Source organism: Azolla caroliniana, unplaced genomic scaffold (genome assembly GCF_043228905.1).
Source record: "Azolla caroliniana isolate FFs.n. ecotype wild unplaced genomic scaffold, voAzoCaro1.0.p SCAF_1, whole genome shotgun sequence".
NCBI classification, from domain to species: Eukaryota; Viridiplantae; Streptophyta; class Polypodiopsida; order Salviniales; family Salviniaceae; genus Azolla; species Azolla caroliniana.
Window position 1 is genome coordinate 4,727,590 of NW_028230436.1, and position 17,565 is coordinate 4,745,154.

General features: G+C 36.0%; 3 protein-coding genes across 4 annotated transcripts; 2 read left to right on the top strand and 1 right to left on the bottom strand.

Annotated features, from left to right (window-relative positions):
• Window positions 1–1,479: 1,479 nt before the first annotated feature.
• LOC147868510 (zinc finger BED domain-containing protein RICESLEEPER 3-like) lies at window positions 1,480–2,054 on the top strand. Its single transcript, XM_087333534.1, has 2 exons — window positions 1,480–1,638; window positions 1,741–2,054. The coding sequence occupies exons 1-2, from the start codon at window positions 1,508–1,510 to the stop codon at window positions 2,033–2,035; spliced, it is 426 nt and encodes a 141-aa protein (XP_087189660.1). The 5' UTR covers window positions 1,480–1,507; the 3' UTR covers window positions 2,036–2,054.
• A 1,850-nt stretch (window positions 2,055–3,904) lies between these two features.
• LOC147868511 (transcription factor E2FA-like) lies at window positions 3,905–8,365 on the top strand. The gene is made up of 15 exons (XM_087320051.1): window positions 3,905–4,398; window positions 4,821–4,971; window positions 5,369–5,428; window positions 5,522–5,607; window positions 5,724–5,812; window positions 5,907–5,964; window positions 6,057–6,109; window positions 6,203–6,253; window positions 6,344–6,392; window positions 6,481–6,546; window positions 6,667–6,743; window positions 6,849–6,987; window positions 7,246–7,404; window positions 7,588–7,654; window positions 7,773–8,365. Exons 2-15 carry the CDS (start codon window positions 4,845–4,847, stop codon window positions 7,883–7,885), a joined length of 1,194 nt encoding a protein of 397 aa, XP_087176177.1. The 5' UTR covers window positions 3,905–4,398; window positions 4,821–4,844; the 3' UTR covers window positions 7,886–8,365.
• A 2,016-nt stretch (window positions 8,366–10,381) lies between these two features.
• LOC147868512 (GTP-binding protein Era-like protein) lies at window positions 10,382–15,844 on the bottom strand. 2 transcript variants are annotated; one of them, XR_015529838.1, is made up of 10 exons: window positions 15,386–15,844; window positions 14,525–14,670; window positions 13,878–14,018; window positions 13,405–13,518; window positions 13,168–13,293; window positions 11,939–12,037; window positions 11,745–11,849; window positions 11,397–11,477; window positions 10,788–10,919; window positions 10,382–10,755 (listed from the first exon to the last, which is right to left on the bottom strand). XR_015529838.1 is itself a non-coding variant. In XM_087320063.1 (9 exons), the coding sequence occupies exons 1-9, from the start codon at window positions 15,786–15,788 to the stop codon at window positions 10,848–10,850; spliced, it is 1,287 nt and encodes a 428-aa protein (XP_087176189.1). In that variant the 5' UTR covers window positions 15,789–15,843; the 3' UTR covers window positions 10,382–10,847. The 2 variants fall into 2 exon arrangements, 1 of the variants encoding a protein (XP_087176189.1); XM_087320063.1 differs by having other exon boundaries at window positions 10,382–10,919; window positions 15,386–15,843.
• Between the last annotated feature and the right edge of the window lie 1,721 nt (window positions 15,845–17,565).

The following is a 17,565-nucleotide window of genomic DNA, read 5'->3' on the forward strand; positions in this document are numbered from 1 at the left end:
TACCTCGTCTATTTTCATGTGACTCCGAATATGGAAGACCTTCAAACTACTTTCAACATCTATTCACAAACTTCCTGCATTAACAAAATGCTTCGTGCTCAATATGCCCCTCAGTGAAGATGGACTTAGTGAGTTCATTTAGTTAGTAAAAACTTGGTAAACAACGTGGAGCAAAGCCTTCTCAATGGGAAGACTTGCCATTGCTAAGGATTAAACGATTTGGTTGGTCGAACTCCAATAAGAAGGGATCAAACAATATCGGGAATATCAAATGGCAATAAGTTAATATGCCAGAATGTTCCTTGAGAAGGCATATGAAGGTGACAATGACAAAATAAACCTAGATGGCTAGCATGAAACCAATGATGGTTGGTATCTACCCCTGTCTCCACCTCACAAGCCACCCTCATTCCTAAGCCATCACCCATCCTTATCACCACTAGTCAACCCTGCTTAGTAAGTAGGTTGAACATTCTTGACTATTGACATACAAGTGACAATACACATCCTCATGCTTCCAAATCTCATTGAAGGTCCTTCTATTTGAGCATCCATGCTTCCATCGATATGACTGCCCTGTTTAGGTCTCACCTTTGATCTACATATAAGACCATAATAGGTGCAACATGATGGATCTCTACCATTCAAGCATACTACGGTGGATTTGCAAAGGATGAATGGGTTTACATAGTAAGTACACCAACATTCCTAATTATGACATACAAAGCATCATATGCATCATCATGTTACTCCAAATCCTATCGAAGGCCCCTCCATTTGAGTACCATGCTCCCATTGATATGATCCCCCTCATCTTTGACCTATATGAAAACCCTACTATGTGCCCTGGTGATGCACCTCTAAGTGTTGATTAATATCCTACCCTTGCCTTGCCAACCAAACTTCGAAATTATGGTTGATACATTGTTTGTTTCGCCTTTACTCCAACTATGGATGCATCTGACCCTCCATGTTTCCACGCTATGCCACATATCATTGGTTTGTGGGCATTGCAATTGAGTTGTTCTTTAAGTTTACCACACTAATGGGAGACGTCTTGACTACTCCAACTCTTGCAACGTGGTCTACTACCCACGTGTTGACCTGCCACCTCCATGCCATACACCACCCACCTCACCACTAGGAATCGGCAACGGCTCGGCTCAAGCCTAAACCGTTTAGATAAACCGGTTTAGACCGGTTTGGCGGTTTGGCGGCTCGGCTCGACTCGGCTTAGGTTTGAGTCGGGTTAAACGGTTTGAGCTCGGCTCGGCTCGGCTCAAGTTGTGCTAAACCGGCTCAAACCGGCTAAGCCGATTATTAAAATTAGGTCACAGTAAAAGTTAAAACACTTAAAAAGTTAAAACACTTAAAAAGGTTAAAGTCTACAGTCTTAAGACTTAAGTCTTACACTACGACTCACAATCTACAGTCTACAGAATATCATGATCCTAATGTCGAAGATTCTCCACCCAATGATGCATGTGAAGGATCTCAATTTGAATATATGGAGTTTTGGTGTATGACCAATGAGAAATCTCATGATTCATCAATCCGGTCAGAAATTGAAGATTTTTTGAAGCTTCCACGATCCAAGACTACCATATCTGACGTTCTACATTGGTGGTTTACAAATAGGTTTCATCAATATTGCATCATATTTTATTAAACACATTTGTTGCTATTGTTGGTAATTAAGAAACACAATCTAACATTATCTTTTTTGGCCATTTGAAACAGAACTACTTTTCCAAGGATGTACAAAATGGCATGTGATTATTTAGCAATTCCAGCTTCATCGGTGCCTTCAGAGGAAGCTAACTCCGAAGCTCGTGATAACTTTGAAGATAGGTACCGGTTGCATTCATGCACTTTCAAGGCAGAAATGTGTATACGATCTTGGGTAGATTTGCTTGACAATGTAAACATTCCTCTACCGGAAGATATTAATGATGCCTATAATAGTTTAGATATCAATTTAGAAGAGATGATGGCAGAGGATGATGTTATTGAATACTTGTATTTGGACAAGTGAAAATGGTTGGAATATAACCAACTCGAACAACTAATGATTTCTTACACTTTTTGAATAGTAAACATTTACATTTTCTCATTGTAAGTTTTCTAGTCTTTTTTAAACTATGAGACATTTGTCTTGTTTTTCTTTAAATTCTTTTTCATTGATTTTGTTTTCATGCTATTGTTGGTACTAAAGAGACATTTTGATCCTTGCAAACTGTTTCAATCGTCCTTAAATTCACTAATTGTTCAGTGTTTTACTTGTTTTTATCGGTCTTCATCAAGTCTTTAGTGTTTTACTTGTTCACTAATTGTTCAGTGTTTTACTTGTTTAGGGTTAGGAGGATTTAACATATATTTCAATTTGTCAAGTTACAATAATCCAAACCGCTTCCCAAACCGCTTTCCAAACCGTTTCCTAAACCAGTTTAGACTAAACCGGTTTAGCCTAAACCAGTTTAGGGACTGGTTCGGTTTGGTTTGGTTCAAGTTTGAGAACCATTAAACGGTTTAGGCTTAGCCGGTTTGGCTTGGATAAGGCCAAACCGGCTAAGCCTAAACCGAGCCGTTGCCGATTCCTACTCACCACCCCACATTCCACACTCCATGCCTCTTGTGTCATCCATTGTTCCCTAACCCTTCAACCCCAAAACTTCTCCCTTTAACACGTTGGGGAAATGATTCACTTGGAAAGGCTTCCCAACCTCAGATTGCATGTGGAAAGGAGAGGAACTAATCTAGGCTAATCTAGGTATGACAAAAACTTAACATGAATAGCGAAGAAAAGAGTATACAAAGAGTATGTAGAAGTTGGCCCTTGTTACAATAGAGTATTATTTTACATGGGAACAAAGGTATCCATTCTTGGGCACCCTAATAGGAGTGTGGCCTATTATCCTTCACCCCAATACCATTGCCATGTATTCTTTTTGTCATGTTAAGGTAGATAAAACTAGAGAAGTTTGTAAATGATAGAGCTCACAAACTCTCCAACTCGAGCAAATCATCTGTACCCATTTCTTGGATTTCAAAACAATCCAGGTAACCTTTTGTCATCTTTGGACGATTATGTCATTTTGGATTGTTGTCACCACTAGACAGCTCGTGCCATTGTGCGAGTTACCTCCCACATGTTGATTATTAGCCAATACATGGTAACTTGCACCTTTTGTACTCTTTGGCACATATCACCACTCGATTATTAGTTGTCGCTCGGGATCTTGTAATGGCTACGCATGTTGGATTGTGAAATCCCTTGATAATTTTGGATATGATTGAATTCACCCACCTTTAGATAGTGTGCTTGTCACTTTGGTAAATTCAAATGCCTACCACAACTTCTCGAATGCGCGTTACCACTCTATCGTTACCACTCTATCGATAAAGATGCCAAAATCTCTTCCTTGTCGTGGTATTGCCTGGTGAGGATAACTTTGGAAGCCATGTCGCTAGACATAGATAATACATAGATGCCGAGGCACACAAATTCACACACACACACACACACACACACACACACACACACACACACACACACACACATCTACTGTATGACACACATACACACACACACACATCTACTGTATGACACACATACACACACATATAGTGTAATGTAGATTATGGCGATCCAATGGACGATTGATTGATTTTGAGAGAATAGGAGAGTGGACATATAATCACATAATCCTGGTCCAGAGATTTCTATGAACCTTAACACATTTTTAAAAAAACGCACTCCTTCATTCCCTTCTTCTCTTTTTTTCTTTCTCTTTCCCATTCATTCGTTCATTCATTGAGGTGCTAAATTTTGGCTCTCTCTCTCTCTCTCTCTCTCTCTCTCTCTGTAACTTTTCTATTTTATGTTCTTTTGCTTGCCGCCAATTTCTCTCTCTCTCTCTCTCTCTCTCTCTCTCTCTCTCTTATCCCTTCTGCGATTTGTGCAGAGCAAAAACAGATCTGCTTCACTACTCTGATCCTGCAGATAACGCAGAGAGGAGTGCGGGCTCCTCCTCCTGTGAGCAGGGGAGAGCAGAGCAGAACAGAGCAAACCCAGAGCAAAACAGAACAGAATCAGAGCAACGCAGAAGCATCAAGCCTTGTGACGGGTGATAAAAATAGTTCCATCTTCATATTTGATCACTCATCATCGTCATCAACGTCGTCACCATTATCCATCGTTGTTGTCAGCGTCATCATTTATGCATTGCGAATTGTGGTGGTTAGGACATCGCCAAAGGAGAAATCGACGCGTTAACTGAAGAGAACATCATCACATTGCGAATTGTGATTTGGAACTCATTTACAACATCATCATCATCATCATCATTGTGCAACATCGAGGATACATCATCATCAACATTCGTCTATGATCTCAAGGTTCCGTCTCTCTCTCTCTCTCTCTCTCTCTCTCTCTCTACTTTTAGGCTGTTGCATTAACACAAGGGCTCAAAATATAGAAATGGAAAACATTTTCTTTATTCATCATTTTCTAAACAATGTTATTAGAAGGTCGAGTGGCTCTTTCTGAACACATTTGGGCCCTAATACATGTATCTATGTATAGCATGGGGCTCTTTCAACAGTTCGTGATGTGGCTTCAAGAATATGATAAATAAAACAATAGCAACATTATGTGCAAACAACAATTCTTGTAAACATATACAAAAAATACAAACTTTATTTGAAAATGTTTTACATATAGAGAATGATATATGATATGCATACATACATACATATATATAAATAAATAGATAGATATATTTCCTCGCTTCATGTTTGTTCTATTGTTAATTGTTTAGGTGAATCAAGGTCCATTGAGAATCATGAAATCGTGCGATTGGTCATGTGGGCAGCCCTTATCTGATGGTAAAGAAACTTTCAACAGCCGGAAAAATCCGCGTGGTACTAGAAACACAAAAATGGAACCCCAGACACCTGTACCAAGTGCAGGTATTAATATCAAAAGAATTGTAAAATTTCTGAAATACCCCTACCCTTCCTCCCAGGTTTTTCATTAGTTCCCATGAGTCAAAATTGGCCTCTCTATGGATGCTAAAAATATCTATTATCTATTAGTTCCCCATATGACATTGAGTTTCATTATTCCTCTGAAATACCCGTAGTCAACCCCCACAAATGAGCCCATTATATGTGCTACTTGAGCAATCACAGGCTCATGCTTTAGGAGCTTGACCAAAGCTGTTTCAGGGGATAAGGAAAACTTGGGAGAGTGGGGGGGTGGGTGTATTTTGGAGTTCCTTTATAAACCCATCAGTTATTTTGAAAATAAACTAAATCTTCATGTAGTAGTCAACATTTTTTTTTCTGTTTGTTGAATTCATATCAGTTTCTCCGGCAATTAAAGTTCAGACGCCCATCAGTTCATGCCGCTATGACAATTCGCTTGGTAATGGCGAAACCTTTAGTTCATTTATTGTTTTGCTTTTTCTTGAATTTTGTCTAATCTAAAGTATATATATGTATTTCTTTTGTTCCTCAGGATTACTCACAAAAAAGTTTGTAAAACTAATAAAGGAAGCTGATGATGGAGTTCTTGATCTGAATAAAGCAGCTGATATGTTAGGGGTTAGTTATTACCAATACTTTTTCTAAACATGGCTTAACCATCATTAACATAATTGAAACAGTCATATGAAGAAGGCTATGGTTAGAACATCATTAACAGTTTAAATGAATTTCAGGTTCAAAAGAGGAGAATTTACGATATTACTAACGTATTGGAAGGTGTCGGACTTATCGAAAAGAAACTGAAAAACAGAATACAGTGGAAGTAAGCTATATAGTTGTTTTATAATCAGGTTTGAAAATAGTTTAATTTTTTTAGAGGGGTTGCATTTTATGAGGTTTCATACATGGCTTTACAGGGGTTTAAATTCTTCAACTGAATGCAGTAGTATCATCAATGAATCTGGATTCTTAAAGGTAGAAAAATCGCAACAATGTCCATAAATCTATTTTGTTTAGTTTTAATTAAACATTAAACCCTAATTCTCAAAAATGTGTTTTGATCACAGGAAGAGGTTGAAAGGTTATTTCTACAAGAGAGGAAACTTGACCATTGTATTAGGTAATATGCTGTTGCAAATCCTTCATATGGTATGTGTGGGTTTTCATTTTTCTCCCCGTCAACTTAAAAGACTGTGAAAAAAAATGTTTTCAGAGAAACACAAGAACGATTGAGGATAGCTAGTGAGGATGAAAACAATAAACAGTATCCTTTCTTCTCTTTTAAATTTCTGCATTTATAATCTAGAACCTTTTAGTGGCTGCGATTTTCCTGATTTTTTCTTTACTTATGTAGATGGCTTTATGTTACTGAAGAAGACATAAAAAACCTACAATGTTTTCAGGTAAGATGTTCATTTATATAGGAGATCTATGATCTACGTTAACTTTTTCTAGAAAACCTCTGAGTGAATGAAACTTTTATTGGTATAGAATCAAACTCTGATTGCTATAAAGGCACCGCATGGAACCACGCTAGAAGTGCCTGATCCGAATGAGGTAAAACCGACAAGGCTTATTATAAAATATTGTGATTCAAATGCATGAAAAAAAGAGTTTGTCTTTTGTGCAAATATGTTTAGGAAATTGTCCAAAAAAGAAATTCCTTGACCATTTTAGGGTGTTGAATATCCGGAGAAGAGATACCAAATACTGTTGCAAAGTGTGACAGGACCCATAGATGTTTACCTAGTGAGGTATGCACATCATTTTTACATTCCTAACTTTGATTAGATTATGTCATAGACATGTGGTCCAAATAATTGCCATACTGTTATGTGGCCATATCTTTTTTTGTGCAGTCAATTCGAAGAGAAATTTGAGGAAATGGGATGTGCCAGAACAGTACCAGTCGACACAATGCTCACAACTGGTTCAACTGAAACAAAAACTCAAATGATTTCAGACACCATACATACTCATGGGGTGTTTGGAAAAAAGGTACCCTTGACTAAAATTGCAGGGGTCAAATTTTGAACTTTCCTGCTGGAAATACCTATATAATTGGACCAAAATATCTGTCTGAAATATATATCATATTTCCACTGAATTTTGATGATTTTTTGTACTTTGTATCTATTTTTCATTCATAAAAAAACGAAAGTTTGGATGATTGATAATAAAAAAATCATAAACATCCTAGGAATCTGTTTTTTTTTTTTGTCAAAAGTTCTGCTCATTCTTTCTATGAATCAACAGGAAACGCAGATGATTAGTAAAGCAAATTTCCCAGAACAATGTGTGAACCATGTGTTGCCAGAGATGCTCGATGCAGCAGACTCCTTTGGATCTGGACTTGCTAGTCCTCATCATCAAGACATCGGAGGAATTATGAGGATCCTTCCATCGGATGTGAATGTAAGTCATATGCGGAGGTGATCCTATTCTTTAATACATTATTAGGAAAATTTACCCAAATCCTTCATAAAATTCCCCAAATAATGTTCATTTTTAAACCGCGCAATCCTCTGAATGGATACAAGCTTCCCACTTGGCTGAAATGATCTCTGTATATTAATTCTGTCCTTACTTTTTATACAGGTTGATTCAGATTACTGGCTTCTTTCAGACTCAGTTGTTGGAATAACCGATATGTGGAGAAGTGATCGTATCCTTGGACAACTTAGATTGATTTTATTTCGAGTTTTGTTTTATTTTGTTTAAATGCGTTTGAGTTTGTATCAAATTGAATGAATAGCAACATTGGACCTTGACTTTGTTTATAGCTTCCCAGACTCCTTGGGATGATGTTGTGAATCTTGCTGTTGATGAATTCGATATGGTGGGTGATGAGAATTCTCACCCTCAAACTCCTCCTATCAGTGTGAACTCGCATTGATGAGGTCTTATAGAACTCTATAATATATCCCAACTCAGTGTTGTGGGTGATTCACTTTCAGATCATGCCATGAAGGTTGCATGTATATTCACTAAGATCTGTAATTCTGATGAAATGAGATCAGGATTATGGTGAAACAAAATAGGGGTTCATATTCAATATGCAGACCACCTCATCTTCCTCATCCAAAATTGATGCCAACCCTTAAAACTCGATCAAATGGTGTTGATGTTAATTCTATCCTCACATCGAGTGCTTACAGGTCAAGAAAGTAAAAGAAAGATAAGCGTAAGTAAAGCAAAATATCGGACAGAAAAGATGCTCTTCAATTTACCAACTAATATGGAGTATATATTAAAAAGATTACCGTGGTCTGTTGTTGTAAGCCCTTTGTATTAACTTGACATATATGTAACATCATTTCTTGTAGTAGAGTTTTGAGGATGCAATCAATCGTCATATTACAATGATATTTTCCAACTTCCATATGAGTGATCTATTGTGCCATTCTCATTGAAGTGTCGCATATCAATCCTCTTTTAATGATTCAAGGCATGTTGTAATATGATGATGAAGCAATGTCTTACATGTAGTAAGATGAAGCTACAAACAATGCAATGCATGTAATGCTGGAATGCTCTGTGAAGATGGAAGGATGTAAGAGTCAATTCGATGTGTATTTGAAGTTCTTAGGTACAATAAGGTGCATTAAAGGAATACTTTTGTGAAGATATGTGAGGATGAAAGAGTTGTTGCAATGTGTATTTGAATGCTATTGTGCATAGCTAGTTATTTCCTTCTAGATACATCACTCATGTATATGATATATGGTGATAGTAACTTCTACATAATATATATGTTGATCAACAAACTTTGTAGTAACACCCTTATTACTTAATTTCATGTAGGATAAAATAGTAGCATATGGCCATAGAACAATGGACATTCAGGGTTAGCTCAAACAGGAAGCTTAAATCAGACCATGATGATGATGTCTTCAAACAGGAAGGTGCCCAAGCAACCTGTAAGTGTTGGGTCAATTTATGTGCAAAATCACCTCATAAAAGAAATGGCATTCTTTTAAGAAAGGCACTTTGGGCATGATGGGCCAAGCTTGTCTATCTAATTCAAGGACATTCCCAGCTTTTATGTGAGCATCCTTGTTTGTAATCTCTTCTTGCAAAAGTTGATTAGGTTTTCATAAGCTATATGCATTAGCCATGTAAATACATGCATAAAATTATTCCAATTTTGTTATCTTGTGTACAATATGGAGTTGAAGTAAATAAAACCTCAACGGCAACAATAATCCCATTCATTTTTGTGCACGAAAATGGCTCTATTATAGAGAGTATCAATAATGATGTCACACATTTTATCCATATGATGGTTGTTCCCAAACAAGAACATTTCAGGTTCACTGGAAAAGAACAAATAAGGAATGCATAACTTTAGGTCCATGTAGGTAGCTCCACGTATGTCTTCATAAGGGCTCATTCATTGCTATTGCAAAATAAAGCAATACCAACTTGCCATCCTACACAATTGTATGGATAATTTTATGTTGAGTGTGAATTGTGTAATTGTATGGATAATTGTAGCTTGTGTATGGATAATTTTATGTTGAGTGTGAATTGGGTAATTGTATGGATAATTGTAGCTTGTGTGTATGGATATTGATCTTAGGTCTAATTGTTGTGACGTACCATTAGTATTTTCTTGATGGTGTTGTAGATTCTTGATGGACATGAATATCATGTATCTCCTTGTGAAGTCATGCAGAAACCTGAGAATTTTATTTGGAATCTTGTTGTCTATTCAACAAAATATATGTATTTGATGAGATTTCAGAATCCTTAGAATGTGATTGAATTCTTGTTGTAATGCATGTTTCTTTGTTGAAGAATCAACAATAACTACGTAAGTTCCTTGAACTCATTGACATGTAAACACAAGAACTACTAGACGAAATATATGATTGAATATGTTTTTTAGCTTGATATTCTTATGTTGTCAAAGGTGAACTATTGACTGTAAGCACCACTAACAATGTTAGAAGGTCATGGAAACGTCAAACTCCTCTATTTGTAAGTCTAACCCCTAAATTATAAGGGATTCCATATAAGGTCATGGAAATGTAAGTGATTCCTTAAAAGCCAATTTGAGGTTGGAATTAGAACAAACTGTCAATAAATCATATTGGGGCATAAAACTACTACTAATTTTAATTATCATAACATTGCTTCTCAGTTATATCTATCACTGGTTGTAAAAATACTCGGGCTTATACTTATTGTAGTTTATAGCAATATCTACTATTTGCATATACTCTTTTGACTGAGTATCATTTCAGTGTCTTAACAATTATAGAGCTATTTCTGTAAAAATTGAACAAATACAACAAGCTATACACGATAACTGTCTCATTAAGTCAATAACATGTATTGGATAATCTAGCATAACACATTGAGCTTTACCAATGTCGTTGGGACTAGGTTTCAACAAATTTTGTTAGAATGCAATAACCTTCTTTTGCATAAGCTTTACAATTGTTACAACAAAGTCTGAGTTTACAATCTTCTGGAGAAGTTTAAATGCATAACAATTTCATCAATACAGGATGCCAAAAAGATTAGAGCAATCTTACTCTTATTGAAGTTTCTGTACCGATCTTGTGAATTTCTGATTTACACGATTCTTGAAAACAAGAAAACTTTGGATTGCTCTCTTTTACACCCCAACAATCTAGCAATCTCGAGTAATGATTCACGTTGCCATATCTATTAGTCTTCTCTCCCATTTGGCCTTCGCAACTGATATTTTGAGACAAAGGGCATCAGAAGGGTGAATCGAGGGTATTATTCACTTTCTGCATCTTTTCACAAGAATCGTGTAATTCATTTGCATCTTAGAATTGTCTCGAAAATACCCGTGGTTGAGAATGTGTATCAGGAAAGGCTGATTATGTACTGTAACCATAAAATTTCAGAAGGCCTTCATTTGCTCGCCAATCTTCTTTAACCTTTACTTTAACCTGTCCACAATTGTAGAATACTTAGCATCCAATACATGTACAATATATATCCTATGTATTCTGAAAGTATTTTACCTTTTTTTTAAATATTTGGAATATGCATTCTAAATATAAACACATTAAACGTGTAGAATGAAAATAGAATATGTTTAATACTTCTTATATTTGTAATGCATTCAAGTTTTCAACAATTGATTTTTGGCAAATTTTAATTTATTTTTATTTAAAACTTTTTCGGAAAGATCAAATACTTTTTAAATACATAGAATACATGAAACATTTTTAAATGGCAGTTCTAAAATATAGAATGCATATAATACTTCAAAGTATTCTAAAATATATTCTATACATAAAATACATGTTTTTAACAACTATAAACCTGTCACAAATAGTCCCCAATGAAACTAAGCATACACATAATAATAGTCAGATTATAATTGGTAAATGGTAGAGTAGACTGTTTGAAGTTTTCATTACCTCTAGATAGACGGCCCTGCCAACAAAATCCTCGATATCAAGCCGAGCTGCAGTTGCCAGAGTTTTCAAGGCAGCACCTTCCTACATATTCCCCAACATTAATATATAACTCAGCTTGATCCAAATGCGCTGGCAGATAGTTTGATGTGTGATGATACCAACCACAAGTTACATACAACTACAAAACTATAGCTGCTCAAGTCAGCATAATGCAGCCTTTTTTCTCTTTTAAGAAACATTAATTAATATTTCCATGACGACAAGTTTATTTTTCTTTGGCTTTAGTGATGACTAAAATAAATCACTGGAAATTTTACATTATCATACATTAATTCATGCGTAATATACCTTTCCAATCATTATTGCTTTTTGAGACTCTTTCTCGACAACGATTTCAGCCTCCACAAAATCTTTTGCAGGTGGCGTCCTCTCAACGTATTTTAGTATGTTAACCTAAAAAAAGATGTGAAAGGAGGTAAGTCTTGAGGTAGACTGAGCATAATATAATTTTGCAAAATATTGCAATAAAAAATGCATCACACCTGAGAAACGTAAGGTATCTCCTTGTTGTATTGCAAGAATATTTTCTCCCGGATTATCTCAGATGCAAAAAATCTCTCTGGCTGATCACTCATATGCTCCTGGAATAGTGTGCCATCAATAATCAGAAAAACAGTGTTGCAACGCACAATTGAGATGCATTATTTCTTGTTTGCAAATTTAGTTATGAACTAACACTTTGAAATCAAATTTGAAAGCTCCCCTATTTTTAGAAAAGGCACAATTTAAAACATCACTTTTGCAAACTTGGGCCTCTTAAAACAGTAGACTGCCTCTTCGTGATGCTGTGCATAACAAAAGGACTAGAAAGTTCTACAGCTAACCAAGGGGATAGCTTCTGTAGGGCATCAGGGTCTTCGATCAACTTCAGAAGTGCCAGCAGATATGACCAATGGGGCTGCAGCCATCTTAGTGCCAACAAAGAGCAGCCCAGCAAACCATTCTGGTATCATTCTCCACATACGGGCAGAGTCATATGCATGCTCACATGTCAGTAATGACTTTCTTCTTGCCCTGATGGAAATGAACCACCCCAAGAAGAGTTACCAATGCAAGATTGCACCCTATCTAACCAGCATTCAAGAAGCAATATTTTGACCACTAATCATCACCATGCGCTGAGAAGACTGATTAGCACATCAACATTGTGAAGAGCCCATTTTCACCAAATTTCCCTTGTCTGTCTTGGGAGACCCTATCATAGGCATTCAAAATCGAGTAAAATTGTAAATCTTTGTTGAATGTTCTATCACATTCACTTGGTGGCCTTCAAAGCATGTTAAAAAACATTTCCCATGAAGCTCCTATTGGGGGATGATAAGTAGAAGTAATCACCAGATATAGTAATTTGTGATTGAATGGCAAGCAACTTATTCATTCAATAATGTGAGTTTTGCCATTGTTCTCACATCAACACATATACAGTATTATTACGCAATCACTATAAGCAAGCCCACATGAATCATTTCCTTCTAACAGAGGCACCTTTAAATATGGAGTCCCAGGTCATTTAGCAAGTTATTTGTGTATAATGCACTCCCTTCTCTCTCATGTACAATATTTCAATATCCCAATCCTCCGGCTCTATGGCTATTAAACAATGACGAAATGACATATATAACTGATATATTTAAACTGTACACTATATTGAAGTGTCAAAATTTACATGCACATATGTTTAAAAGTAAAACGTAAAGAAAATAGGGTTCACTTTTGGGTAGTAAGGTGGTCCAACAGGTAGTTTTGAGACAATCCAGTCCTTCAGCTCATCAATACCATGTCCAAATTTTGCACTCACTGCAATAACTTCTTCAATACCACTAAACTGTTCATACCACTGTAGCAAATCACAATAATCATCAACATCAGCCGGCATGAAAATTGAACTCAAATTTTTTTGGAACTAATATCACAGAGAAGCCATCTTCATCTGAATAAATTGTATGACCTGAATTCTTTTAGCAATTTCACCGGGTTTGATTAAGTCTCTCTTATTCAAAACCAAGAGACTTGGCCTTCTTTGAACAATATTCTGAGCACCATCCTCTAGTAGGTCAATGACCTGCAAGAACCATTGTATCAAGACATAAAGGCGTTATGAAACAATGTGCCCAGACAAGAAACATGTCCACATATTATGTGCATGTTTGTCTGTGTTAACTTGCATGCATCCATACACATACATACATACATGTACCTCCATAAGAACAATAAAAAACAGAGAAAAATCAACCAAACAAAAGCACAAAAGCTACAACTTCATTATTCAGCTTTGGATTAAGTGCATGCAAAGAAAAGATCGACACCAGATTCTAAACATTCATATACATCATGTATTAAAAATAAATGGTAGCTGCGAGAAAAAATAACAATATAAGAAACATATTGCTGCGTATATTAAAAGGAAAAATGATAAATGACCTTCTGAGGAGCTTCCATAGCATCCACTATAACAAGTACACAATCAGCATTTAATGCCGCAGTTCGTACATTCTGCATCATCATTTCATCCAGCTTATTCATTTTCTTCACAATCACGCCAGGTGTGTCATAGAAGATTATCTGTTACCAAACAAGCAGGGATAAAAAATATTTATAGACCAAATACGATTTCACTAATGCACTGCTTAACAATATTTCAGAAGGGGTAGTACGCACTCATAAATTTATACATAAATAATTAATTAAACTGAATCTCTGAAAATATGATAATATTGAAGTGTTCTCTTCCCCATAGAAGTGGGAAAGTAAACCAAGGTGAGGAGTTCTTGTAACAAAGCAACCGTTTTTTGCCCAATAGAAGCTCAAATGATTTCACATAAACCAGATTTGTATAGTAATTCCAACTGGACTCCAATATCATTATCAAGGTGCAACAATGAAATAGAATAAAACCATGCAGTATCATTTTCACACCATGATGAATTAAGGAAAAAAATATCATTGCATAAATATTTACCATAAGTCCTACACACAATGTAAGACAACCTAAAAGGCAGTAGTCCATTGAGCAACTACTAAGACATACATATAAATAAGATTATCTAGTAGTGATAGTATTTACACACCTGATAGTTGTTTTCAGAACAGATGCCAAGTATTCGTTGTCGTGTTGTTTGCGGCTTGTTGGTAACAATAGATAGTTTCTGGCCAATTATTTGATTCATAAGGGTGCTTTTCCCAACATTGGGTTTTCCAATCAAAGCAACATAACCTGTAATATGAGAGTGCATTTATCTTTCAAGATATGCTATCATGTTCCAAGCTCAGAATATAAAGTGGAATGATTAATATAATTAAACCCAAAAGATAAAAGTAAACATATTTGAACACATAATAAACCATAGATCCTAATGAGTGGATAGCCCAAACCTAAAATAAGATAAAAAATAAAGCAGATTGCAAAAAAATTAAAACAAAGTAAATGAAGCGGAGCACATAGAAAAACAGAGGCTAAAACCTTAAAATACAAGGCATTGAGGGTAAAGAAAGATGCTGATGAACTAACATGCATAGGTGCTGAACATGACCCAACACTTACTTTTTTATAGTCAAACTCAAGGCCTGTTGGTTGGTTACTTATCGGATGATTGACCAACAAAGGGAGAATTACTAGGGGAAAACTACAATGTGAAGACCTCACCATACTGTCATCACCTCTTGACAACTGGACCTATTTTGCCTCTGGTCAAGCAGCACTTTCTTCAAACAAAGCACTAAATTGATTATGGGCCCACTACAGACATAGAGAGAGAGAGAGAGAGAGAAAGAAAGATATATTAACATCTTCTAAGACCAAAATTGGCCCATGAGACAATTGGTTTACAACAAAAATGGGGTATTTACCCATTCATCAAAAGTAAAACTAAAAATAAAATAAAAATAAAATAGCGCGAGCACCCAGTTTAGAGAGAGAGAGAGAGACCAACCGCTCCGATGATTGGGATCAAAGGTAGTTAGAGACGAGAAACGGTCCCCTTCCCCTATGCTCCGTTTCTCTTGTGTTACCGGATTCCTCCTCTCGTCTTGCAATTGCCTCACTGGCTTCTCATTCAGAACAAAAACAGGGGGGGGCCTGCGTAAAATAGGCCTTTCCGAGGAAGTATTCGTCGTCGTCGTTGTTGATGATGATGATGATGATGATGATTCATCAGTGGACGGCGAAGATGGGGTGGAGGAAGAGATTGTAATGATCGACCTGCTGCTGCTCCTCCTTCTTTTAGGGTTCCAAGAGACAAGGATACTACTTCTACTGCCATGACTAAAGCTGGTGCTGCTGTGGAAGGCAGAGGGAAAGATGGGGTGAAGAAACAGAGTCTCTGATGATGCCATGGTGGCTTAACAGAACCCTGAAAAAAAGAAGAAGCAAAAAAACCTCTTCTCACTACTTCATCACTTCACAGTCTCTCTCTGTTCTCACTCTGCGTTTTATCTAAATCTTTTTGTAACCATAGTACGTAATATACTCGAATGCATTGGCAAACATTCTTTTTCATACGAATGAAAACGTATGTTTGTTTTTTACACTAACTTTCTTACCTGGAAAAAACAATTTACCTTATAATAAAAATACTGAATACAAAAGTATGGTACCATTATCCATACTTCTACTGTGTTTATCATACTCGAATGCGCGTATGGTACGTATGGTTCACACTATGTAAATTTTGTTGATCTCCTATGTTCTTCTTACTTTAGGAAAATATCAAAAATACCCCTGCCTTCATTCTCACTTTTATCTAGGCCAAACAAAGCTTCTTTTTCTTTTTACTTCAAGAGAATTTATTGGGGTTCTATTGATTCTTAGGCTGAATCAAATAAAGCATCATAAATCAATCCATCTTGACATAAACCAATCAGTAAATCATGTCACTCATCGAGACCATTGATGTGAAATGTGTTATATAGTGGTGTGTGCACGTAACTGCCAACATGCTCAAACGTTTGGTCTTTACACCATTCAAAATCCCTCTTGAAAGGGGCCATGTAGGTAAATAAGCATCTAGATGGTAGAAGTGCTCATAAAACCAAGTGTTATGTTGAAAAACAACCATGATAGCATTGTTCATAATTTGGACACAATAAAAACTCTAGGTTGCAATAGGTAAGGAACATCAAAGTGGAAGGTAGCAATGATTCATGCATTAAAGATTGAGATGAATCAATCATTTCATTAATTATGTTCGAATTATCCATGCCTGCTTCTATTAAACCTATGGTTTTATATCATAATTGGCTTTAATTTAAGTGAGCATACAATGTGTAATCCATGTCCTATTAATCAGAGTAAATAAATAAAGCTCACAAATAACCCAATTGATCACGAGTCATCCAACACAATGAAACTACAAACAAGAAAAACAATAGACTTGTGAATAACTCATTTGTAAGAGGGCGGTGTTAGTGATTTATAGACAATCATATTCAATCACTATTTGTTATAGATTAGTTAGCTCGATAAGGAGAAATGCTTTTGATGACTTTGGACAAATGAGTTTGTTTTTTTGTTTTCTAGAGTTTTGTGGTGATTTGTTTTGCAACAAGGTTGGTCCATTTTGGAGGGAAGGGTCCAAGTTAACATGGAACATATAATGCAAAAAATGGCACACTTTTTAGGATGGCATCTACTATCACAAAACATACAGTTAAAAAAGTAAACATTGACAATAATAGCATGTATTAATGTAGATCATTCCCTCAAAAAACTATAGAAGATAATAAAACTTAGCTCCGAAAGCTAAAATAAATAGTTGTTCAAATAAGTCAACTTAAGCAAATCCATTTGTAATAGGTCGAACAATTGATTGAATTCATGAAACACCTATTTGTTATATGTTTGTATATTCAAGGGCATTTCAAGCAAAATCGATCACCCATACAAACTACTCCTTAAAATGATGAATATATAGCATAAACATGAAAGCTACAACACAATCTCGAGTGTAAAGCATTATGACAATTTGATAGACGGTGCAAATTAAATGATTCTAACATTGAAATACACAATGCCTACACAACCAATTGCAACCGTCGAAAGTGTAGAATGTTTTGGGTGGCTCTTTTGAGTTGCTTCTTCACCTACTCATTTCTAGGGCTAAAGATACTCGTC